General features: G+C 36.1%; 2 protein-coding genes across 6 annotated transcripts; both read left to right on the forward strand.

The window, feature by feature from the left end:
* Window positions 1–7,461: 7,461 nt before the first annotated feature.
* Window positions 7,462–16,980, forward strand: LOC103983277 (oxysterol-binding protein-related protein 3A). The gene is made up of 11 exons (XM_009400505.3): window positions 7,462–7,669; window positions 7,756–7,878; window positions 9,674–9,767; window positions 10,925–11,041; window positions 13,003–13,075; window positions 13,159–13,277; window positions 13,491–13,612; window positions 13,813–13,989; window positions 14,388–14,532; window positions 16,175–16,353; window positions 16,559–16,980. The coding sequence occupies exons 2-11, from the start codon at window positions 7,766–7,768 to the stop codon at window positions 16,803–16,805; spliced, it is 1,386 nt and encodes a 461-aa protein (XP_009398780.2). The 5' UTR covers window positions 7,462–7,669; window positions 7,756–7,765; the 3' UTR covers window positions 16,806–16,980.
* Window positions 16,981–18,155: 1,175 nt separating this feature from the next.
* On the forward strand, window positions 18,156–24,465 carry LOC103983258 (serine/arginine-rich SC35-like splicing factor SCL30). 5 transcript variants are annotated; one of them, XM_018829600.2, is made up of 9 exons: window positions 18,164–18,364; window positions 18,530–18,715; window positions 20,197–20,346; window positions 20,496–20,573; window positions 21,423–21,587; window positions 21,683–21,723; window positions 23,285–23,357; window positions 23,427–23,609; window positions 24,051–24,425. In XM_018829600.2, the coding sequence occupies exons 3-9, from the start codon at window positions 20,204–20,206 to the stop codon at window positions 24,172–24,174; spliced, it is 807 nt and encodes a 268-aa protein (XP_018685145.2). In that variant the 5' UTR covers window positions 18,164–18,364; window positions 18,530–18,715; window positions 20,197–20,203; the 3' UTR covers window positions 24,175–24,425. The 5 variants fall into 5 exon arrangements, with proteins under 5 accessions (XP_064991716.1, XP_064991715.1, XP_018685145.2 ...); XM_018829602.2 differs by having other exon boundaries at window positions 18,598–18,715; XM_065135643.1 differs by lacking the exon at window positions 18,530–18,715 and having other exon boundaries at window positions 18,157–18,364; window positions 24,054–24,465.
* The last annotated feature ends 151 nt before the right edge of the window (window positions 24,466–24,616 follow it).

The following is a 24,616-nucleotide window of genomic DNA, read 5'->3' on the forward strand; positions in this document are numbered from 1 at the left end:
GGCGAGTTCCGACGAGCTTCGCTTGGCAAGCTTCTGGACTTCTCGGATCTGTTCCCGCAGAACCTCCGACGACCGTCCGTACTTCCGTCGAACTCTCGAACTCCCAACGTGATCATGAACTTGACTCCGGCGCAACTCCTGCTGCTTGTCTATCTTTCATCGTAGTTAATCCTGCACACTTATCTCAACACATAGATTAGACAACAAATGACAATTGACGTCTAAATGACACTTATCTAAATGCAGTTTTACGTCTAAATGTTGAAACTCGTTCGTAAAATTGTAGAGGACAGTTTGCAGTTATCAATAGGATCAAAATGTAAGTGTAAACTGCAAGGAAACTCTTTCGTAAAAGCACGGAAGACAGTTCTGCAGAATCAAACGTAAACGTAAACTGTAATGTACGAAAATACGAATTTACGTCTGAATGCAGATTCGGAAGAACAGCACTTAGAACTTGTTCGTGAAAGCGCAGAGAGCAGTAGTAATGGAGGAGGTTTGCAGTAATGATAAAGTGCTCAAAAATAAACGTAAACCAGAGATTTAGAGTGGTTCGGTCAGCCTTGACCTACTCCACTTTTGGCTTCCTCCACCGACGAGGTTGCCGACGTCAACTAGGGGCCTTCCTTCAATGGGCGAAGGCCAAACTGCCCTTTTACAGTTTCTCTCCTTTTGACAGGCTCAGGAGACAACCTTTACAGACCTTTCTCTCCTCACTTTACAACTGAAAACTTGAAGAACAGAAGGAGGAGACTTAAAGGCTTTACAACACTTTTGAGCTCTTAGAATCACAGAAAAGATCAAGATTTCGGTGTAGGTCTGTATCTTTTCAGTGCTGAATGGGTGGGGTATTTATAGGCCCCAACCCAATTCAAATTTCGAGCTCAAAACGATCAAATCCCGGAATTCCGGGATCAGGCGGTTGCACCTCTTGACTGGAGAGGTGGCACCGCCTGGCAGAGCTCGAAGTCTGAGCTCAGGCGGTTGCACCTCTCGACTGGAGAGGTGGCACCGCCTGGCAGAGCTCGAAGACTGAGCTCGGACGGTTCCACCTTCTCTGTCAGGGGTGGTTGCACCTTCCTGCCAGAGCTCGAAGACCGAGCTCAGGCGGTGCATCTCCTGACCAGAGAAGTTTCTCTTCTCTGCCAGAGGTGATCGCCCCTTTCTGCCAGAGGTGGTTGCACCTCTCTGCCAGAGGTGGTTGCACCTCTCTGCCAGAGCTCGAAGACTGAGCTTAGGCTGTGCATCTCCTGGCCAGAGAGGTCGTACTTCTCTTCCAGAGCTCGAAGACTGAGCTCGGTGATTGCATCACCAGGCAGAGCTCGAAACTTAAGCTCAGGCGGTGCTACCGCTTGACAGAGGAGGTTGCACCGCCCAGTCTCGCTTGGAGACTGAGCCCTGGGCGGTTGCACCGCCTGGCTGGAGCGGTTGCACCTCCCAGTCTCGCTGGGAGACTTAGCCTGGGCGGTGGCACCTCCCTGCCTGGGCGGTTGCACCTCCCACAGCTTCTTGGGTTCGAATGGGTTGAACCATTCGACCCAACTTGAGTTCTTCAGGGGCCCAATTGCCCCAGGATTAAGCTAATGGGATCACCTCCCATTTCTAACTTAATCACCGTGCTAACTACGATTAAATCTAAGACAATTTCTGCAGCTTTGCTTCGGTGCGTCAATCGCTTCTTCCGGCGAGTTTCCGACGAACTTCCGTCGATCATCCGATGAACCCTCGGTGATGCTTCTGCGGACTTCCGGCAAACTCCTGGACTTTGCGACGATCCACTTGGCGAGTTCCGACGAGCTTCGCTTGGCAAGCTTCTGGACTTCTCGGATCTGTTCCCGCAGAACCTCCGACGACCGTCCATACTTCCGTCGAACTCTCGAACTCCCAACGTGATCATGAACTTGACTCCGGCGCAACTCCTACTGCTTGTCTATCTTTCATCGTAGTTAATCCTGCACACTTATCTCAACACATAGATTAGACAACAAATGACAATTGACTTCATCATCAAAATCCGAGATTCAACAGTGGGAGGTGGTGGGGATGAAGACGCCAAGGAAGAGGAAAAGGGACCAAAAGACCACTACATACCTAGCGTCAGACTAGTCAACAAACATCTACCTAAAGCAGGACTGGAAGCTCTTGAGCTCGTCGTCATCGCGAGAGATGTTGTATGCGTATAACACCCTGCTATGAGTGTTTCTACTGGTGGTCGCTTCCACGATGATGCCATTTCCCACTATTGATGATAATCTTAGTTTTTTTAAAAATACTTAAATTATTGTTATTATATTAATAATTTATTATGAATCAGCATACCATGGAAGCAATATCTGTTAGCTCAGATTTACGGGATGAGCTTATATATTACGTTTTTAAAATTATAATAGTTATTTTAAGTAAACTATAAGAAGTTAAGATGTGTATGTTGAAAATCAAATGAGCTAAAATGGACCTTAATCCAATGTTATATAATTGAAAACATCAACTACATCATTTTTTTGAATCAAACAAAAACTCAATAACGCTAGATAACAAAAAAGAAAAAAAAAAGCCCAAACTATTAATAAAAAAAATCACAAACTCAAGAAATATAATGAATATAAGATTTTCCTCATGCGGCCACCTTATTTATATCCATGAAGAAGAATTCGAATTAAATATAAGAAAGACCGATCTTTCTTGAGTTAACATAAACTCCAAATCCAAAAGCTCAACCCAAATCATAGCCGAAGGCTCCATCTACAGGTATCCCAAAAGCTTCCGTGGGGCTCATCAAGACGTTGACTTAATTTTCGATCATATCACAAACCACGGACGAAGGTGATGTTCAAAATTGAGATCGAAAAAGAGAATATAAAAAAATTAATGATAGAATTAAATAAACTCGAGAAATAGAAGACTTTATTCATAAAATAAAATATCAATAAAATAAATCTAGTTATAGTCGCTTTACCACAATTTTGTGGGGGCCCCTACTGTTTATCAAATTAAACGAAGAAGAAATCCTTCATGTAAAACCTTCTCCTTGATTTAGATTGAGAAAATAGTACGGATCTTATGAAATCATGAGTGATGACTTGACTCTATTATCAATCCTATTTTCGATAAATGATAATTAATTTTTTTTGTTATTTTACTATTCATAAAGACTATACTTCTATTTATATAGACCCGAGAGACTGATTTAACGGTTTATTGATTTTAAATCGAATCAAAATTAGAATAGATAGATTAAACTCGTTTGAGTATGAGCCCCGAATCAAATGATGCTCAAGTATATATTATCAATTGAATGAAAAATAAAAATAAAAGATTATCCATAAAGACAACGAATATTTGTTTGACTTTTCGATCGAAACAATGATCGTGATGATAATTTTATCAATTTTATATCAATTTTTTTATCATTAGACTCCTTACATATATCGAAACATATCAACTTTTCAAAGTAGTAGTATGAACAAAATTTAAAAATAAAATTATATATATTTGATATTTTAAATTATTTTTAATAAAAAAATAAGAAGTAAAGAAAGACTCGTCAATTTCAAAATCCAAATCGAAACCGACCGTGTGATTCGATTTTGATTTCTAAAAGCTAAGAACCAAAGCCGTCCATTCTAGAATCGACGTCTAAAGAGGACAGCTTACAAGTCATCCTAATTCCATGTTATTTAAACTAAGATGATTAGCATTCAAGACACCTTTAATCTCCGACCCCGCACCGGTGGGCCCATAAAAGCTGGAACGTGAAGCGGCGGCGCTGACCACGACCACATGCCGTCCTCCACCAGCCAATGGCCGCCGACCTCCAGCTACAAAGAAGATGGCGCGACGCCTGTGCCACCACCACTCTCCCCTATTCAATTCCTTCCATCTGCATCCATCCTCTTGGTTGTCCCCTGTAACATTGGATTCTCGGGCGGGCGGCTGATTTGTTCCAGGCTGTGAATCGGTGGCGACGCCAACTTTACGTTAATCTACCCCACACAACAATTCTTCTTCTTCTTCTTCCTTCTTCCAAGCTGGATGTTGACATCCCTTCGTAAAATGGATACTCCGCCAGCCTTCGCCGCTAAGATAACGAGAACATAATTTGATGACGTCCATCACTAACGATCCACTGTACGAGCAATAAATCGACGGCTGTGATCTCATCAACCGTCGAGATTTTGAACTTGACGGTAGGAATAATAAAGGGGTCCACATTCCTGCAATCCCTACGCGTAGTAGTACGAAATATCGCCGCCGCCTCGCTCGCTCGCGGACGCGTCGGGTTCGAAAGCGCCGTTGTCGTTGTTCTCCTCGCCACCTAAATTTACATTACTGCCCATGAGAAGGAAGGACTTGCAGTTGTATTATTGCATATTCGCCCCTGAAAGGTATGGAATTGCAACTTAATCCCAATATAATTTTCCTTCTGCCTAAGGATTAATGAGATAAGAGATTAATATTTTAAATATAAAAAATTAAATTCTCAGTCACTAGCACTTAACTGTTAGATCAATATGTTAGATATTTCTAATATAATAATTTAGGTTGTTGGGTGAGTTATTTATTTTTATTTATTACAAATAAATATCTCACCAAAAAATAATTTGTTCATAAAATTTGGATATAATTAATAGTTGATGTAGAAAATCTTGGAATCTTATTATTATTTTTACATTAAGATAGTGCCTTACTTTTCTAGCATCAACAACTACTCTTATAATAATAATAATCCATCATGAATAGCACAAAATTCTACTACTGTGAATGGAGAATTAACATCGTGAATGCATAATAACTCAACGTGCTTCAAAATTAAAAGAAGTATTTATCAGATTACAAGTTTAAATTAGTATCATTTTAAAAATTAAAAAGTTATATTAAGTTGCTTTTAGACTTAATTCTACTAATCTAAAGATTGATCAAACAACAATGAACCACTAATTTTTTAACGAGTTGTTTCAAGATTTGGTGTTGCATTTGATAGATCTTTATATCCACCAATGGGAAATTCTATGCCCTTTCAAATAAAAAGGATTGGTTTATTTTTTTTGGCCAAATGTAATATATCATATTATGAATGTCCTCAATCAAAATCAATCTCTCTCTCTCTCTCTCTCTCTCTCTCTCTCTCTCTCTCTCTCTCTCTATATATATATATATATATATATATATATATATATATATATATATATATATATATAATAAAACTTTACCTCCTAATACAATCACAACGGAATAACTTGAGATTTTTTATATAATTGTTTAATATTCCTGAAGTACTTAATGATTAAAAAAAATCCAACGTTTATAAAAGATTGTTGGAGATATAATTTTTGAAAATATTCTCTCTAAATGATGCTTTAGAGAGAAAATTGTATTGTAGAAGATATAAGAGCCTCAAAAGATTTCATTAAAGATTCCAAATACGATATTTAGTAATGGAATCATATTTGTTGGGAAAGAAAAATTTAAACTTAATTATGTTAATACGAAGGTTAATGAAAGTACAATAGGTGGCCAAGACATTTTTCTCGAGTAATTATTAAAATATCATCAATAAATATGAGTTTAAATTTATTTTAATTTAAAAATATTAATTTTCTATCAGACATTCCCAAAAGGATTAATATATGGACAAAATCAAAAGATTTGAAGTCACTTAATTGAAGACTTATTGGGTGGGTTACCACTGAAATATAAGTCATTATTCGACAAAAGAACAATCAAATTTAAATTTGAGAAGAATTCGAAAGCCTTTACCATTGGATTCGCAAAAGATATGAAGTATCTTTTGCTAACTTATTATAATGGTGGTATTATAATTAATATTTTTATTAAAAGAGAAAATATATTGTTCTAGCTGATAAGAGCCTCGAACAAAAACTCAATTTTATTTATTGCAATATGTCAAAATTTTGAAGCATAGTTGGTTTTCGTTATGGCTTATCGTAAGCTTGGTGTTGAAAGCTGATTAAGTCTAGCGATGCATGCTATAAGAACTCCACAAAAGACATGCTTGATAAAGGCTCATTTGATGCATAAACGAATGTCTTGTAAGAAAAATGATGTATAATTCAGTGGGTTCAAAGAGTTTTTCTTAGCTTAACATATATGAGGTTATCTATTAAGAGCTTATAGATACGATTCAAGAACACATGTGAAATGTGCGTTGAGGATATAATGCATATTTCAAATGTGAATTAGTATCTAATAAATTTTGTTCAAATCACATTTAGTTTAGATGTTATATTTCAAATGCTTAAATGTTAATGTTATCTTACTGTCAAAGACTTAGCTGGTTTTGCCTAAGTCGTGCAACACCCTTGAATATCCGTTGAAAAAGATCAGTCTCTCCGAAACCTCCCATGGTCCCTTAGGACCTACAAATGAGAAAATGAATTAGAGAAAGCATCTCACTCAGGATCCACAAGTAAACATTCCAAGAAACACTTCATACACAAAGTAAATTATAAACAAACTTTATAACGGTCACACACAATAAAGGGTCAAAATGGTCAACTACAAATCGAATATCTCTCACAATTGTCTACACCTTTATTTACAAGTTTAAGAAGACTATCAAACCCAACTAAAACGGGGTTGTTAAGCCTTCAACCGTTCCTTTATATGCTATGCAAAGCATCAACAAACAAAAAGATACGGACATAAGTATTACATCAAACATCAAACTTTGTTCATGACATTATGGTAGCATTAGTATTCGAGTATTTATAAGATATTTAATATATTTTTTAAAAATTTTAAGATACCTTATGATACATTCTAAAATTACAAACTATCAACATAATTTATTGAGAAACCAATATTATTTATATCATCTATAAGTTGAAATTTTATTTATTTATTTTCAAAGGTTATTATTTATTTATTTATATAAGTATATTTTGTATTTGATATATATTTAGAGCATATAAAGTTTTTTTAATACATTATATATATATGAAATACGTATTCACTTTTGAATAAATATTAAAATGTTAGAAAGGTAAACTTTATTCAGTAGACTTTTGAAATATAATTTTACTAAACAATACTTACGTTAATGTATATTTAAAATATAATTTTTATATATCGTTTATCAAACACCTAAAGTATTCAATAAATACATATTTACTCAAATCTCTTTCTCTAAATACATATTAAAATATAACTATATTCCCAAAATTATTATTAAAAATAACTGAGGAGATAATTCATGAGAATAATTTCATGATATCGTTGGGCATTACTCCAATATTAAAAGTACATGTATTCAACCAATATATCAATCAATGTGTTGTATCCCTTGGAATTAGCTTTAATTAATTTTAGTTCTAATTTTTTCTTATTGTATCTTAATTTTTTCTCCTATCTATTTATTTTTTAGTTATTACGTTTAAAAGCATTTAGAATATATATATATATATATATATATATATATATTTATTTACAGATATGTATGGACTAAAGTGAACGCTTAAATGCGAAACCGGAAGCGCCTCATCATGTTCTTTGGGAGATGATTGCGATTTGTGACTTCATGAGGGATAGACATGTAAAATCGCCCAATTTATTTAGCCCCTCTTTCCTCTCATTTCCACCACCGTCTCCGTTTCAATCTCCGAATTCGATACCGATTACTCACCAAATATTTAGGGTTCTTTGGTTCGAGGTTCGCAATTCGTATCTCCAACCTTCTCTTGATCTATACTCTTTTTCTTTTTGTCGATTTTTTGGTGATCTTCTTCGACTTGCTAGGGTTTCGGAGATGGATTCCGGAGATCAGAAGCCGGCTTCTAGTGCTGCTGGCGGCGGTTTCTTTTCAGCGATCGCTTCAAGCGTTCGGAATTGGGGCAGTGCGATGCAGAAGTCTGTTAATGGGTACGGAGGAGCGGCCGATCTATCATTTTTCTTTCTTGTTTCTCTTTCGAATAGGATTCTTGGATGATTCTGAGAGAGAAGCCTTGCTCTATCTTTCCTTTGTTCTTATTCTGCTTGTTTCGGTGCCGGAACATAAACCGGATACAAACTTTCCATTGATAATTTGCTCGATGGAAGAATGGTTTCTTCGTTTTTCCGTTAGCTGTGGACAGAATTATCTACGAACTTTTAGATCCTGCAAATGCATACCTCGCTTTCTCTTTCTTTCATCTTCAGACTGGTAGCATTTTTTTATTTCTCCTATCTCGATTTATAGTATCATAATTAATTGGTGTTTTTATTGCAGCAATTCTTTTCCCTCCTACATAATATCTCAGATATATTTTTTAGTAGACTTTCTTTAACATGTCAATGTATGACATGATAATGCAGGGACTTGCTTATGGCTCATGCCGTACTTATGTGTTTACTTCACCTTTCTGTTTCCTGATTTTTTCACTGGACCAAAATTTTATAGTTTTTATGTAAATTATGCGTCTTAATGTAAAATGGTTATTTTGTAGGAAATTGCTTAAAATTTTGTTTACATGTGCTGTAGAAAAGATTAAAGGAATAGGACATGTCTGATGGAATTAGACCTGGATGGATGAGGCTTTATTGTGCTTGTGCAGCTAGTATAAACGTCTATGACATATCTTATTAGATGATATGCTATTATTCTCTATGCCTATGGTTCTGTCTGAAAAAAGAATGTTTTTTGTTTCTCTAGTCCTATGGTTATTGTCAGGTTGTGATGCATAAGAAATCTAAATGATATTATTATTCTATAGGAATGATGCACTTTTAAATGATATATTATAAACTCAAAATAAACTTATAGGGACAAAAATGTCCTGGGGTTGACATGGGAATTGGAGTTTTTCTTTTCATGGAAATCTTGGTTTCCAGTATATGCATGTTTGATAACAATCACTGTAAATATGTCTTTCATTTATTAATAATGTAGAGTTGGCTTTTCTAGCATGGCATAAGTTACTTACTCATTACCATACAAAATATTTGGTATTTTTAGGGTTGCTTACTTGCAATTATATATATAGTTGTTATCAAGGATTTAAATATTGGTTTTGGTAATCCATCGGACCCGTATGATAGCAATATACCACCACTAGTGCCACACCACCTATGCCACTCGGTATCATTGAATAAATGATAAAAAAAATCAAATGAATGGTATAATACTGCTTTTGAGTTATATGCTTTGGTACCAATATTTGGTCGGTTAGGAAAATACCAGTTAGTATGAGATGGTCCTATAGGTGTTTAAATCCTTTGTTATTTTTTATTAGAGTGGACTTCTTATAAAGGTCAAAGGTGTCTATGAAAATTATGTTTGCCTTTACCTACTTGAGGGTGCTGTTTTCAGTTATGACTCGTTCTTGATATGCTGCCATTTTAACATCTTAATTTCATATTATTCTACGTTGTTGTTCATTTCACCAAAAAAAGAAAAGGCCAAGGATTGTTGAAAACCTGGACTGTAGTGCACTCATAATCTTTTGATGAAGAGTTTTGACACTGCCTTTTATTATCTTCACCAGAAGAGTTGTACAATGGTTTGAATTCTTTGTACTTTGAAACATTTTCTGGTTCTTTTTGGTTTGCCATGAATCAGTAAATGATCAAAATGAGCTATACTTTGATTTTCTTTTTACTGGAAAAGGGCTCGTCATCGTATTCAACTTTATTTAATGAATAATATATGACATAACTCCATTAATCGTTAATATGTCAGGCTATTGGGCTATGAAGGACTAGAAGTGATAAACCCAGAAGGAGGCACAGATGATGCTGAGGCTGAAGCTCAACGAGGAAGATGGAAGCAAGAGGTGGTACTTTTGACCATTACTATTTTGTACTATCCTAGAATCATATGTATTCAATTTCCTGCAGACTTCATGAATAGTTGTTTATCTTACATGAAATCTCTCTCCTATGACTGATTTATTGATAGCTTGATTTGCTTACTTTTGTTTCTGTGTTGCTTTTTTTATTTTCCTGATGGTTGTGACTCATTCTTTTGTAGGCTATTATTATTTACTGTACTTTTAGATATGATATGTTGTTCTTTCTCAAACTATGTAAACTGAGTATAAACCGAGGAAGTCGAGGTAGGGTTTTACACTAAAGATGTCAAATCTGGCATAAGGATTATGAACTAGATTTCTAGATAATTCTTTTTCTTACATTCCTCTAGCAAGATTTTTGTGTAATACCCCAGTCTGATCAGTCTCACATTTGCTATATGTGAGGCTTTGATTAGTATCTGACTTACAAACCACCCTAATATTTGAGTACTTATTTGAGGATGGAGCCCAAACAATTTTGGGCTCAAATTGTAGTAAATATGGTTTTAGAGCGACAACCATTCATAACATACAAGCCATAAACCAGCTGATCATTACATCCTTGCTGATGATTTATGGTGCACTAGCATTATTGTATGTCTTTCTATTTCGCTAGTTTCTATTGGATATTCATCTGAACTCTTTATGGAAGACAGTCACTCGGTTAGTTTTCCAAGATTACATCTCATTTGGAATAAAGTGCAAGTGAAGCTCTGTTACAAGTCCTAAACTATTTTCCATTTTGACTTTTGCCTGTTTCGTGGTCCAATAAGAAAATGTAATAGTTACTTTTTTATCATAATGATGTCTCACTCTTTCTGTCTGGATGAACTTTCAATCCATGGCCTTTCCTGTTGTAGATAAGAAATCATCAGCAAGGGATGAATACATGAATTTTTTTAATTGTTTCTTAACATAATTTACCATTACCTTTTGTGACTTTACCTTCATTTGCTTGATAGATAATTATATTTGACTTTTAATAGAATACCTTCTTGTTACCCACTTTTTCTTTGATTAGCTCTGATCCTGTTAAAGAAGCAACAACATCAACTTCATAACTGATTGTTTCCTCCTCACTTTACCTACCCTATATGGTACCTGATAAGTACATTGATCTCATATATTTTTGTTTACAGGACCGAGATGGTTACTGGAAGATGATGCACAAGTATATAGGATCAGATGTTACATCGATGGTGACGCTCCCGGTCATCATTTTTGAACCAATGACAATGCTTCAGAAAATGGCAGAGGTATGTGTTTAATAGGATAATCAATATGTGTGTGTTATAATAGATGCCTCTTGTCAAGTGCCTTCTTTCTTTAATGGAAGGAGGTAACTGCCAAGTTAGACTAAAGAAAGATTGAGAGGAGAAAGAGAGAGAGAGTGTGGGGAGGGCTTTACCAAGAAAAAACTATTTCAACTTTTGCTTTAGGCTTACACAATTCATATTTATTGATTATATCATAATTTATGTTTTGATATCGTCTTTAGCCACTAGTCTCATGAAGAGAAGCAAGCCAATGTTTCAAAACCTCAATGTTGTAGCTTTAACTGGCTTTCTATATGCACCTGCTAAGTGATATTTAATGACTCCGTGTATGTCCATCCAATTAAGGAAGATAGCATTGTTATGTTTGACAAGGATGTTAATTTTCCAGATGGTTACAAAATTAACATTAATTTAGGTGGGAAAAGTAATGGGAGGACAAATGTAGAGAGAGTGGGGAGCACATGCCTTGTCAGTCCAGAAAAAATATAGTACAACTCTTTTATCCTTTACAAGAAACTCCTTGGTTGTCGTCATTGTTTTATTTTTATACATTTGGAGAGCATGCTACTGAGTGAGATTTGTTAAAGAAAAAAAGTATGTATTTATTTGTATCAGCAGCAATCACAACTCACCATGAAATATATATGAAGAGATAGAAACAGGGTTCTTGTCATGTTCATAATAATTATAGTTGTGTTCTCTTTATTTATGAATCAAAACTATCTTGACTAACCTTTTTTGTTGCAGTTTTAGGGCTGTACCAGGCTACCAGCATGAAGCATGTTACACTAATACCTCACACTAAAAGTTAAGGATAGACAAATTGAGAGTTATTTGATGTTACACTAACACCTCGATCCATGAAGATCAAGTGTAGATCCACAAGGATCAAACCTTTATCCTCATGGATTTAGCTTAGATCAGCAAGGATCAGGGCTTGATCGTTGTAGATCAAGCTCCAAATTGGGTATTAATGTAAAAGATCTAGGCTAAAATTAGCCTAAATCAGGTATAAACAGAAGAGATTTAGGCTAAGATTGAAAGTTATGACATCAATTGTAATCTAATTGCATGAAATTTGAGGAGTTAAGCTTATAAATTAGGTCTGAATTTATCTAATTTTGGTGAGAAATTAGACCGAATGTGCAACTTCAACCTTCTCGAGAAATTAGTCCTCCCCTTGAAGTATAGACTAACTTTTGAGAGAGTTTTGAGAGAAATTTGAATGACATTGGAGTGGGTGAGAGAGGATTCTGAGAAAGAAGATTGTTTAGCCACTTTGATGGAGCCAAAGTGATCTCAATGAATCTCTTGGCTTTGGTAACCATTATGTGGACTTATCATCTAGTACAGGTCAGGTAACGGGAGAAATCGGGCGGTAAGCCTGATTCACGGGACTTACTGGGTGGTAAACCTCATACCATCCTTGAACCACCTGGTTTGGGGTGGTCCATGTCCCAACAGTCACTCGGTTCGAGCTGTTGACATACTGGTCCAGGTGGTTTTGCAATCCTTGGTATATATAAGACCATGATTCAAAATACCACCCAGATTGGTATGGACCTAGCAATATTTACCGATCCAATGTTTATCTCTCTCTTTTCTGTGCTTTTGATGTACTGCTCTCGTTTCCTTTTCTTTTATTTGTCAAGTTTATCAGCTTTATTGACTTTCTTTATTCTTTTACATGAGAAAAGAATGTACATTCACACAATTATCTGTATAAATATGACTAGTAGAGTGTTTTTTGGTAAATATCTAACCAAGGGCTTTTTGCTATTGTTGGGACATTATGGCTTGTTGTTGTTCTATATATATTATAATTGAAAGGGCTACTCTTTTGTTTATTATTTTCCCATCTGTCAGTTGCACTTAGCCTCTTTCTATCATTCTGCTTATCTTGTATAAAGTTTTTCTCATCCTTATGGTTGTTGTCACAGTTAATGGAGTACTCTTACTTGTTAGATATGGCAGATGATTGTGAAGATCCTTATATGCGGTTGGTCTATACTTGTAAGTGTATATTTCTACTTTTGGTTAGTATATGCAGTGAGTGTTCGGTAAAAATGATTTCTGAAACTGACTATATGATGCAGCTTCTTGGGCGATATCTGTTTACTATGCTTATCAGCGAACATGGAAGCCTTTTAATCCCATCCTCGGTGAAACATATGAAATGGCCAATCACGGCGGCATTACATTTATTGCGGAGCAGGTCTATTAACTTTTCCTTGCCACCAGTTCTGTGGTGGTACCTGTGTAGTTGTGTTTGATTTGTTAAAAAAGTCAATAGGACATTGAAACACATGCTAAATCACCTATTTGTCCTTCTGATCATGCTTTTTTGCTACAATATACTTGATGTTTTTCTCTTTTCTGAGGAATTCTGTGAATGACATACTTGATCAAGATTTGTGTACTGTTTCAGGTAAGCCATCATCCTCCTATGAGTGCAGCTCATGCTGAGAATGAGCATTTTATTTATGACATTACTTCTAAATTAAAGACCAAGTTTTTAGGAAATTCTGTAGAAGTGTATCCTGTTGGAAGGTGAGATATGTACATTGATATTTAATACTATTCTACCAGTATTTGTGTTTGAAAATCGGTCAGTGTCGTTTGTTCCAGATTTTTTTAACATGTAGGAGATGTTGACCTGTACATACAAAACTATTGTCCAGTGCAGAGAGCTCTAGTAATGATGTTTGCATATAACATTTGCTAATATGTTTAATATCATTGAAATGCAGGACGAGAGTGACCCTAAAGAAATCTGGTGTAGTCGTAGATTTGGTTCCTCCTCCCACAAAGGTTAATAACCTTATATTTGGGCGAACATGGGTTGACTCACCTGGGGAGATGATCATGACAAATTTGACAACCGGAGACAAAGTAGTGTTGTATTTTCAACCGTGCGGCTGGTTCGGGTATGGCTTCTTACTTCGATTGCATCATAAATAGACTGATATTGGATGAAGTTAAAATTTGATGAATAGTTGATAGAGAATTTGTTGTCAACTGGGATATCCTTTTGGAATGTTTATGGAGCTATGTGTGGCAGTCTTTAATCTATCCTTTGACTCAATCTACCATCATATTGAATCTAATTTACCTTTCTAATTCTCTGTTTGGTCAATAGATGGTAATGGAAAGCAAGTTTTGCTAACATCAATTCATGCACTTGTTTCATGTAATACATTGTACATGTTTAGATCTCTTTTCTTAAAAATATATTTGTTATATTAAGTCCCCTTGCTTTTTCTTTTTTTGTCCATATGTTTTACATTTCACATCATATCTTATTGATGGTGGTCAATTGTGTCAGTGCTGGTCGATACGAAGTAGATGGATATGTATATGATGCAGCAGAAGAGCCTAAAATATTGATCACTGGAAAATGGAATGAATCAATGAGTTGTCAACCATGTGATAAGGAAGGAGAGCCTCTTTCTGGCACTGAATTGAAAGAGGTATGCCGTGTTTCTCATTCCTGTTTGTTGAAATTCTTTACTCTAGTTACTGGTTTACCTCACAGATCATCTTTAACTTGTCCTTGCATGCTGTGCTCAGTCCATGGCATTCTGTTGAGTGTTGATTACCTTTTGTAGCTTCACATGGACGTGTTATGTCAAACAATATACCCTAGAAGCATTTAAAATTTTGTAATTCGAAATGGTTCTAAAAGATTAATCATAATTTTTTTTCTGTGGTTCGTATAGAGAGGTTAGAAAATATTCTCTGTTTTGTAGAATCCAAATGATCAAAGGAAACAAACATTTGGGCATGCACTTGCATTTCAAATCTTTCAAATAAGGTACTGAAAGAAAGATATAAGAGTTTAGTTTCCAAAGAATTAAGCTTTGCCCAAATCAGAATTCTATATAAAATGTTATAGTTAAAACAAGACAGATTGGTCAGAATTCTAAAAAATTCTAAATTAGTAAATTTGTAGCTCAAATGAGGTTGGTACTAGTAGCAAGAGCAAAACTTTACAGAGTACTCATAATCAAGAAGAAATCAAGGATATAAATTTGTGTAGGATGGGTTAGAACACTTGCTAATGATATCATTCTCATTTGAACTATAAATTTGTTAATCCGAAATTTTTGAGAATTCTGACCTCTCTGCCTTGTTTTAACTATAACATTTTGTATAGAATTCTGATTTGGGCAAAACTTAATTCTCTGGAAATTAGATTTTTATATCTTTTTTTCAGTACCTTGAAAGATTTGGAATGCAAATGCCTGCCCAAATATTTGTTATCTAGAGTTCAAGGTGCCCCTATTTTGAGATGGATCACCATAAATGACTTTTAACATCTGATAGTTACTGAAAAGCTATCCAGTTTTTGCATTTCTTGGAATATTAATGTATTTTATAGTTGACTAAACAAAGAGAAGGTGCACAACATATTCTGCATCAGGAGATAGTACCAGGTGGCAGGTACTTCAAGATGCATGTTTCACAGGCTACTGAAGATGGACACTAACAAAGGGACACAAAATGTCAATTAAGTAGTCGGTGTTAGAAAAATATGGTGAAATATTTCTTCAAGGAAGACGTAGATTGGATAGAAGCCTCCATGACCACTGTATAGAATTAGAAAGTACTCATCAAGGACAAACAGTGCTGGATCTGGGTTGGAGGAGCCTAATTTATTTTTACATACTATCTCATGCTGCTAGGTCTGAATTAGGAAACTACTATTGTTGAGTTTCATTTATGAAATTTCTATGTTCCTTTTTTCCATTAAAATTTCTTGTATAGTATTTGTGGATTTCTTGCAAACCATCCATAATTAGATAGTATTTTAACATCATGTAACATATATCTGTGTTTAAAAACTATTAGAAGTTTGATCTGTATATCGATCATAGTAATTGACTTTTCTTTGTTCCGTTTCACCAACTATTCAGGTCGAAATAATAACCGGAAATGAGAGGTCATGGTCTCATCATTTATAACTTTTTCTTGAAATAACGAATGAAATACTTTAATTGCTTCAGTTGCTTTAGCTATTCACTATGGTACATCTTGCCTAGTTGTAGTGACTTCTGCCTTTTGCCCAAGTAGCTCTGTTATTTGTATCACCCTTCATATGCTTTAATTCAGGTCTGGAGAGTTGCTGCTACTCCTGTGAATGACAAGTACCAATACACATATTTTGCCCATAAGATTAACAGCTTTGAGACAGCTCCTAAGAATCTATTGGCATCAGATTCTCGATTGCGCCCTGACAGATATGCACTTGAGAAAGGTGACATGTCCAAGTCTGGTGCAGAAAAGGGCAGGTACTGCATACTCTTTGTTACATATTCTCCTTGATTATTATTAAGACCTAAAAGATTACATATTGAAGTGAATTGCATGTGGCATGTACTTAGTAATCAAGAAAGAATTGGCCATAACAAAGTCTGAAGTTTGTTGTTTAATACAATCAGAACTGTCACTTCAAGCATGATTTACATTTAGCATAATGCATGTTTGGTTTCACAGTCTGGAGGAGAAGCAGAGAGAAGAAAAAAGAATCAGAGAAGCCAATGGGCACAAATTCACTCCACGATGGTTCAACTTGAGTAGTGAAATTACTCCAACACCTTGGGGGGACTTGGAAATATATGAATACAACGGTAAATATGCTGAACATAGGGCCAAAGTTGATGACTCTGATTCCATTGAAGAGGTTGACATCAAAACTATTGAATTCAACCCATGGCAGTACAGCGATTTGTCTGCTGAATGAAGTATCAAAATTGGGTTCTAGCTCAGTTTTTCATCCATGTGCCAACTTAAAGAGACAAAAGGGTAATCCATGTTGTTGATGTAAAATGCTAAAAATTTCAATGTATTATTAGCTGCTTTTTTACATCAGGATGTGTAATTTTCATAGAATAAATAGTATGCTGATCTGTCGACTATTCTCTGTTGAAGACGTCCCATTTTTCCTGCCTCAAAACCTTTTGGTTTCTTATTTGCTCATCAATTGTGTAGAAACTCTAACAACTGCCAGAGAAAAAGGAAATTATCCTTGTAGAAGGTAAATTATTGCTGAATTTTGGTCCACATGATTCTCCGAGCAAGTTTGATGCATGAGGTGGTGTGTGTTCATTCCTCATGATGCTCCTTTTGGCTTTTCAATTAGGTGGGTACTGGTTCCTGTTTGATTCATGTACAATTAAATGGTCCAAATGTCCAATTTCTTTGAGATTGAAACTGCTTATCCAGACTCCACTCGGGACTGTTCATTTGGTTTATCATCAGAATTTGAATAGAAAATTCATTTAAATGGGAATCATAATGATTGAATTTTTTTTTCATATATTTAGTTTTTTAAATTCTGAAATCGAAACTGTACTCAGATCATGCAATAATTACAATTATCATGGAAGTCTTTCTTTCGTTGGTCAGGTTGATTGTTCGGTTGGTCGACATCAGTGGGTACTCCAGCTTCATTCCAATGAGATCATATCTAGTAGTCCTATCGATTTAGATTGGCAGAACCGACTTGACTCTTTTTGGCTGACATAGAGATAATGCTCGACACCGTGGCGCCAAGCTGACTCGAGGTGAACCGACGTGGCCCGAGTCTAACTAAGTCGTTGTGCTTCGTTCAGGTATATATATATATATATATATATATATATATATATACATTCTGAGACATGCAAAATGATACAGTTCAAGTTAAAAAAATAATCTATATAAATCATTTAAGCCCAAAAAAGAAAAGAAAAGAAAATTACTTATCGGGAGAGATTCCAGTTGAGATTAGGCATGACGTTAGTGACATATTTTCTCCATATCAGGTATGACTTTAAATTTATTCTGAATTCTTGCAAGAGTAAAATTCCATTTCTTTTTATTTATGTAACAAAATATGAGTACAAGTTGCGATTCCATTGTTCAAATCCTGCAATATTTCAAACGCTGCTGATTCCGCCAAATCCTACCGGCGGGCAAACTTACCTGTTTGTATGACATCCTCTCTGTCATCTGCTGTGGATTGAGGCGGTGTGGCGTCACCCGTTTCATTTACCAGACATTTGATTTGACAGATAATGCCCCATATGTGGGGTCCGCGGCCTCTCCATGGCAGGCAGGAGATCGACTAAATCTGGACAGAAATCACGCGCGCGGCCTCGTACTTAGGGATTGGGTTTTCACTTTACGGAGATCGGTCGCCGGTCGCCCCCCCTTGTTCGACGGCTTACATTTGCCCCCTTCTCTCACCCAGATTTCAGAGATTTTTGCTCCTCCCTGAGGTTCACCGTCGATTCCGTCAGTTTTCCTGTCGAGTCGGAGGTATGCCATCTTTTTTTTTTTTTTTACTTCCTTTTATGCCCAAAGCTAGCATAAGGTTCTCAGGGGCCCTGGTTTTAGTTTTGATCTCTTCTTGTTTTCGGGATTACGATGTTCTAAGGTCCTTTTTTTTTTGTTATTTTTGCTTGGAAATGACTGCTCGAGAAGCCGATGGGGGTGTAATTGTCTGTAACAAGGTTCCATTCCCCGTCTTTATGCTTATCCGGGAAATGCAGGATCTCTTTTTGGCCAAAATTTGTTTTTTGTGAGGCTTGCTGATCTCTTTGGCAACTCAACGTTGGAGGGTAGGCTTACCCATACGATCGAGAGGAAAAAAACAGTGATTTTATACGGGTTAGTGCCTGCCGCGTTGCACGGAAATTATTTTCTTTTTCAGTGTTCGTTTTGGATGTTCATTAAGGTATGCTTAGGGACGCCTTTAGGGAACATGACTTTCATTGATCTTTAACAACAATGGTTGTTTCGGTGGCATTGGTTGGGGTCTAGCATCTTCTGTCAGCAGAAGGTCGTTGACTTAGTCGAGATCTGAAAATTTGACAGACACCTGAAGTCTTCTTGTTGGTTTCTTTTGATTACTTAAAAGTGAACATAAGTTACTGTTCATCTTTTTGGTGAACTAGAACGAACGAAGATGAAATTTAATTGAGGGAGGAAGCTGTCGGATTTTAGGTATATATGATAATACAGCACTTGAAAGGCACTTCAAAATGCATCAAACACAGCCATGACTTGGATTATTTTGGAAGTGGATACTTAAATGGAGGACCATGTCCATACTTCAAGTGAATGATATGATAAGATAGAAAAATAAGAGGGTAGATATCTCAATTATATGCATTGATATATCCTCAATCACATGAATCTTGACTAATTTACACAACCATATTGAGACAGCTTCAGTTTCTGCTCCATGTGGTCATCATCCAATGGTAGAAACCCAAGCAACATTCTTGAGCTATGATGTAAGAATTCACATGAATAGAAGCCCTCAGAATGCACATTGCAGTCTCCAATACCCTCATGAACAAAAACTCTCATAAATCACTCTTTCCTTCATTTTAACACTATTTGAGCTGCTGCAGTGCCCCTGATTGAGGCTCCCCTTGGGCATCATGAGCTTGGTCAGCCAATCCTAGGGGGATGTGCCATATCCAAGGTCTGGCCAAGCCCCATGTGGCATGGGTTGGTTGGCCCACTGCGACTCCAAAAATTGGACCCAATTTTACTATTATCTTCTTTAACAAGTTCCACTTCCCACTATATTAGACGGCGTTAGTGACTTTGAATTAATTAGGCTCCATATACGAAATGTCAAACATTATAATTTCCCACTATATTAGACGGCGTTAGTGACTTTGATACTTCAACAAACATTACCACTTCTGTTTATATTCTTGTGTTGAATGACCATTATAATTTCTTTAGAATCTTTAGTAAATGCCGTTGACCTTTGGTTAATTTGGATGGTAGTATAAGTGTAGCATCTAGCTCTTCTTCATATGTTTTCAACTCAAGAAACATGGAGCATACACTGGCAACTAATTGAAGCACCATCAATACCACTTCTTTGACAAACAAATAACATAGTGGTTTGAATGTCGTTCAAAGATAAAGTATGAATCATGTGAAAAGTGTGAGGGATTCTAGAAGACTATGATACTTGCTTGACACCATGAATGTATTAATCTTATTGTTACCTTGATATTTTCATTATTGCTCTTTTATATAGGCTGTTTCTGTTATGCTCTTGATTTCTGGCCATCATCATTGACTCTCAATGTTGGATAATAAGTTTTGCCAATCTACTATTTCAGGTTTTTTATGAGGAGGTACAGTCCACCTTATTATAGTCCTCCTAGGAGGGGCTATGGTGGTAGAGGGCGAAATCCACCTAGGAGAGGATATGGTGGGAAGGAGCAGAGTACTGGGAGCCTTTTGGTTCGAAATATTCCCCTGAATTTTCGGTAATGGTTTCTCTTCAGGATTTTCAGGCTTTGTCAATGTCAGTTTTAGCTAGCCTGTCCATTTCTTCAAGGAGAGTGCATTTGTTGTTACAAATAAATGTTCTGATGGATAGTTGGTGATTATCTTAGATTTTTTCATTGACTTGCAGACCTGAGGATCTTCGAGTTCCGTTTGAAAGATTTGGTCCTGTACGAGATGTTTATCTTCCAAAAGACTACTATATGGGGTGAGACTTTTTGTGCTATTGCTGCTAGTATAATTGTGTTCATTATGTTATCTTGCCTGTTGTTGATTATGACACGAGCTATGGGTAAGATGACCTCTTTCATATACATTGTATAGATTTTTCAAAACTTTCATTTGTTGAATGCTGTTGGTAGATACTGTAGGCTTTTACTGTTTAATTATAATTGCCTGATCAACCACTTAATCCTAATATGTTGGTTAGATTTTTGTTGTACACTCAAATTATTACTTCAATTTTGAGCTTCTACTTATGAATAATATTCTCCCTTTTCTTTGCCATGATGTGCTTCTACTTGTCTATTTTGCTTTCAATATGAGTTAATTCTTTAAATGGTTCTCAGGAGTGTTTTGGTTTGAAGTAAATACAAGCCCTGCATTTGTTGAAGAACACTCTATATCATTGCATTAGGTCATTTTGTTGAGGATTAGTCTTGTTCGAATCAAGAGGTTCGTGTTTGAAGGGAAAACATAGTTCCTCATCAAATTTATTGTGAAGTAAAGATATAATGCTGACCTTTTGAAGTGGGTTTCTTGAGAAGATAACTGAAGAATTTGACACATGCAACTGATGGAAGTGATTGTAGAAGATATGTGAAGATATTAGAGCCTGCATTGCTAAATGCTTTTGTGACACAAGTACCCTTTTGATGGAGTGTTAGTTGTCATTGTCTTTGCTCCTTCAAGAACTATAGAAGACCTGTTAAGTGGTGTCTCGATGATGGTAAACTTAGCAAGAACAGTGGACTTCCAACCTTTTCCTACTGCTTTGGATAAAATAAGTTGCTCATTTTCTTGTTTGTTTTCATAATATTTGATACTTGTGATGCAGGGAGCCCCGTGGTTTTGCATTTGTGGAGTTTGTTGACCCGTATGATGCTTCAGAAGCTCAATATCACATGAATAGACAACTACTTGGAGGAAGGGAGATAACTGTAGTTCTTGCTGCTGAATCACGAAAAAGGCCTGAAGACATGTGTAAAAGAGCTAGAGTTAGGTACTGCAAGAACCTTCATGTTTCCTGTTTTAAATCTTCTGATCATGGTATAGCATGAAACTAAAATGCCCTTGCAATTCTCCACCTTTTACCAGAGGGCCCTCCGGTAATGATCGCCGGCATTCTTCTTATTATGGTATTCCCTTGTGGCAATATTTACTATATGAATTTCTCTTACACTAGCATTTTTGAAGTGGTAGTTATCACATGCGATTGTACTTGTGTTTGTTTATTGATTATGCATTGTCATGGTGATTTTAGGTATTATGTTATGCTCGTAATTGATTCTTGCAGTGGAAAGCTATGTTTTTGTTTCTGTTCAAACTGAAATATAACATTTTTATGTTAAATCCAACATTCAAATAAATAAGCTGTCTTTAAAAACCAATACTACATCTTTCTTTCTTGTTTTGGATTTACTTATAAGACACACACATCAAACTTCTTTTGTTGCCTTGTTCATGGTTTGATGTTTCTGGTGCTGGACCTATGCCAGTCACCAGTTGGACCAGTACGGGTTTAGTATGTGCCGACGTAAAAACACATGGTATGCCAGCATGTGCCATGGAGCATTTTCTTAAATCTAAGTATACATGGTATTGTGAGGCACGTGCCCTGGTCCACGCCACCAACCTGATAGGGCAAAGGATTAATACATGCTGCCTTATTGGTCCAAGTGAAATATAGAATCATGGTCTTGTAATTGGCTTTCTTCATCTGGAAATGATGTAAAAGTACGAAGAAGAACAGGTCACGGTATATCTTAGGCTGGTATTGAAAAAAATGACTTGATCAAAGTGTCTAACATTTGACCACCAGCAATCCTTCTTCTTTGATATATTTTTTCTTTGTTTGCTTGTCACTGTTAACTGTACAGGGCTTGACAATTGCTAGAATGCTTTTGCCTGTTATCCCACTTAATCTTTTGCTCTCAATGACCAAACAAATAGAATATACCATATCTGGACTCCTGTCTTCTTTTTCTGCGCCTATTCTTTTTTTTGTGTAAGCGGAGGTGGGGCCTTACACCCATTCTAAGGTTTCCAATTTAGATGAGTTCTCTTATATCTTCCTCATGGTTTCTAGTGGTTCTGAAAAATTTTAGTGTTAGTCTGTATTCTTTTGAAGTAGAGACTGGCGTTGTGTTTCTGTATTTTTTGTTTTCACAGAGTTCGCTGAATAATCATTTGCTTCAAGAAGCAATCGAAATTTTTTTTGGGAATCCTACAAGATCAATTCATTCGTTTATTCTCTGACAGAAGTTGGAACTTCATCTGATTCGAATCCTATTGAGAGATCCACTAGATATCAGAAGTTTTTGATGCAAAAATAAGATATTTCTTTTGTTCTTCTAGGTGATTGGAAAATTAAAAAATGATTGATATGTTTAAGATAATTATGTACTTGCAAAGGATTGGTAAAGGATTCTCTTTGGATGACTCGTTCTTAAGCTTAAGAAGAATGTAGTAACTATTGATGATCTTGAATTCTGGAGGATTTGTTTTGTGGCTCAAGGATTGGTAACTGAAACATATGTTCTTGAACATTGGTTCTTTTCATGGTAGTTCTGCATGGATGCAATTATTTCATTATAATTTGGAGATAATATTTTCTACAGAAACAAAGAAGATATTTCTTTTAAGCGACATAAGGCAATATTTGTGCCGAAATTTCATATTTGATAGCGATTCTTACAGGACGCTTACGTTCTTGTTCAAGGTCACCCTCACCGTCTCCCCGTTATTCTTCAAGGTCCAGACACCGCTCGCGGTAAGCTTTGGCGACTTTTCTATGCTTATCAGTCTTGTCAGTTTAAATATGTGGATCACTGTTAAACAGATCTTACTCTCCTGCACCGAAGTCCTGCAGTGACCACGCTTCTTCCCCACGAAAAAAGCAATCTAGTCATGCAAGATCTCCCAGAAATCATTCAAAGGAGCACAATGAGGATGTAAATCATAGATCACATTCTCCAAGCTACAGTGATGCTAATCGAAATGAAGATGTTAATCATCATGATAAGTAAGTTAAATGATGCACCTTTATACTATTATGTTTTTTTATTGATCGTTAGAAATGTTGGCATTCTCCAAATTTTCTTGCTTCAGCTCCCTATGCAGAGCATCCTCTTCATAGTTCCTAAACAATATATGTTCTCTCAAATTCGTAAGGTGTATATGGTACATGATGGTGTGACTATCTGACTCTATAGATGTGTCATAAGATGTGATCCAGACCTCTGTTTGTCTATTTATTATGGCCCATGGTTACCATGATTCTGATGATCGAGTATAGCTCGTATTAAAGCTTATCATGCATTATTTATTTAGTTCTTTAAAATGGACTATTATAACATCATGCTACACACAAAAAGCATTCACACTGAAACATCCAAGACATTTGCTTTGGCATAGTTATAAATGCAGTTGGTCATTATATGGTATTATTGTGGTGCATGTACAGTAGGCCTCCGCATGATGCTGAGGGATCACAGTCCCATTGGAGATCACCAAGGCACTCGTCAGCTTCGCTGCCAGGATCGCGATCAAGATCTGCTGATTTGAGCCCCAGACGCAGCAGTGAATGAGAGGTATGCATTTTTCTTTCAGGTGCAACAGTGAATGATCATGACGTGCTATGTTTCTTTCATGTTAAGCAGATGATCAACTCTCTTAGTTTGCTGAGTTACAGTCGACTCGAGTGTTTTAAAGAGGACAGGACATAAGTGATGAGTTTTTATAGCTAACTTAATTTGGACATATGAATAAGTACTTATGATTCTCTTGTTCTGCTAGCTGATGGTCGAAGAAAATGCTTGCCAGCATCAGATTTCTTTCATCTGTTCCATAGTGCAGATAATTTTCTGAGGCTTGCTTTATTTGTGCTGCTTATATACTGTTTGAACCACCATGATTGGATCTATCTGTGTTCATCATGCTGTTTTAGTCTATTTCTTGAAAGAGGGTTTTTGAGCAGGCTGTGCAGAAATAAGTTTCCTTTCAATACGTAATCCATTCTAGAATTGAATT

This window comes from Musa acuminata, chromosome BXJ3-1 (genome assembly GCF_036884655.1).
Source record: "Musa acuminata AAA Group cultivar baxijiao chromosome BXJ3-1, Cavendish_Baxijiao_AAA, whole genome shotgun sequence".
Classification (NCBI taxonomy): Eukaryota; Viridiplantae; Streptophyta; class Magnoliopsida; order Zingiberales; family Musaceae; genus Musa; species Musa acuminata.

What these genes read in the sequence shown, in the direction of transcription:
- LOC103983277 (XM_009400505.3), top strand. Translation starts at nt 7,766, where the DNA reads ATGGATTCCGGAGATCAGAAGCCGGCTTCTAGTGCTGCTGGCGGCGGT. An exon ending in ATGCAGAAGTCTGTTAATGG is followed by an intron (nt 7,879 to 9,673) that starts GTACGGAGGAGC and finishes TTAATATGTCAG; the next exon opens with GCTATTGGGCTATGAAGGAC. An exon ending in TCTGGTGCAGAAAAGGGCAG is followed by an intron (nt 16,354 to 16,558) that starts GTACTGCATACT and finishes TTGGTTTCACAG; the next exon opens with TCTGGAGGAGAAGCAGAGAG.
- LOC103983258 (XM_018829600.2), top strand. Translation starts at nt 20,204, where the DNA reads ATGAGGAGGTACAGTCCACCTTATTATAGTCCTCCTAGGAGGGGCTAT. An exon ending in AATATTCCCCTGAATTTTCG is followed by an intron (nt 20,347 to 20,495) that starts GTAATGGTTTCT and finishes ATTGACTTGCAG; the next exon opens with ACCTGAGGATCTTCGAGTTC. An exon ending in AGGTCCAGACACCGCTCGCG is followed by an intron (nt 23,358 to 23,426) that starts GTAAGCTTTGGC and finishes ACTGTTAAACAG; the next exon opens with ATCTTACTCTCCTGCACCGA.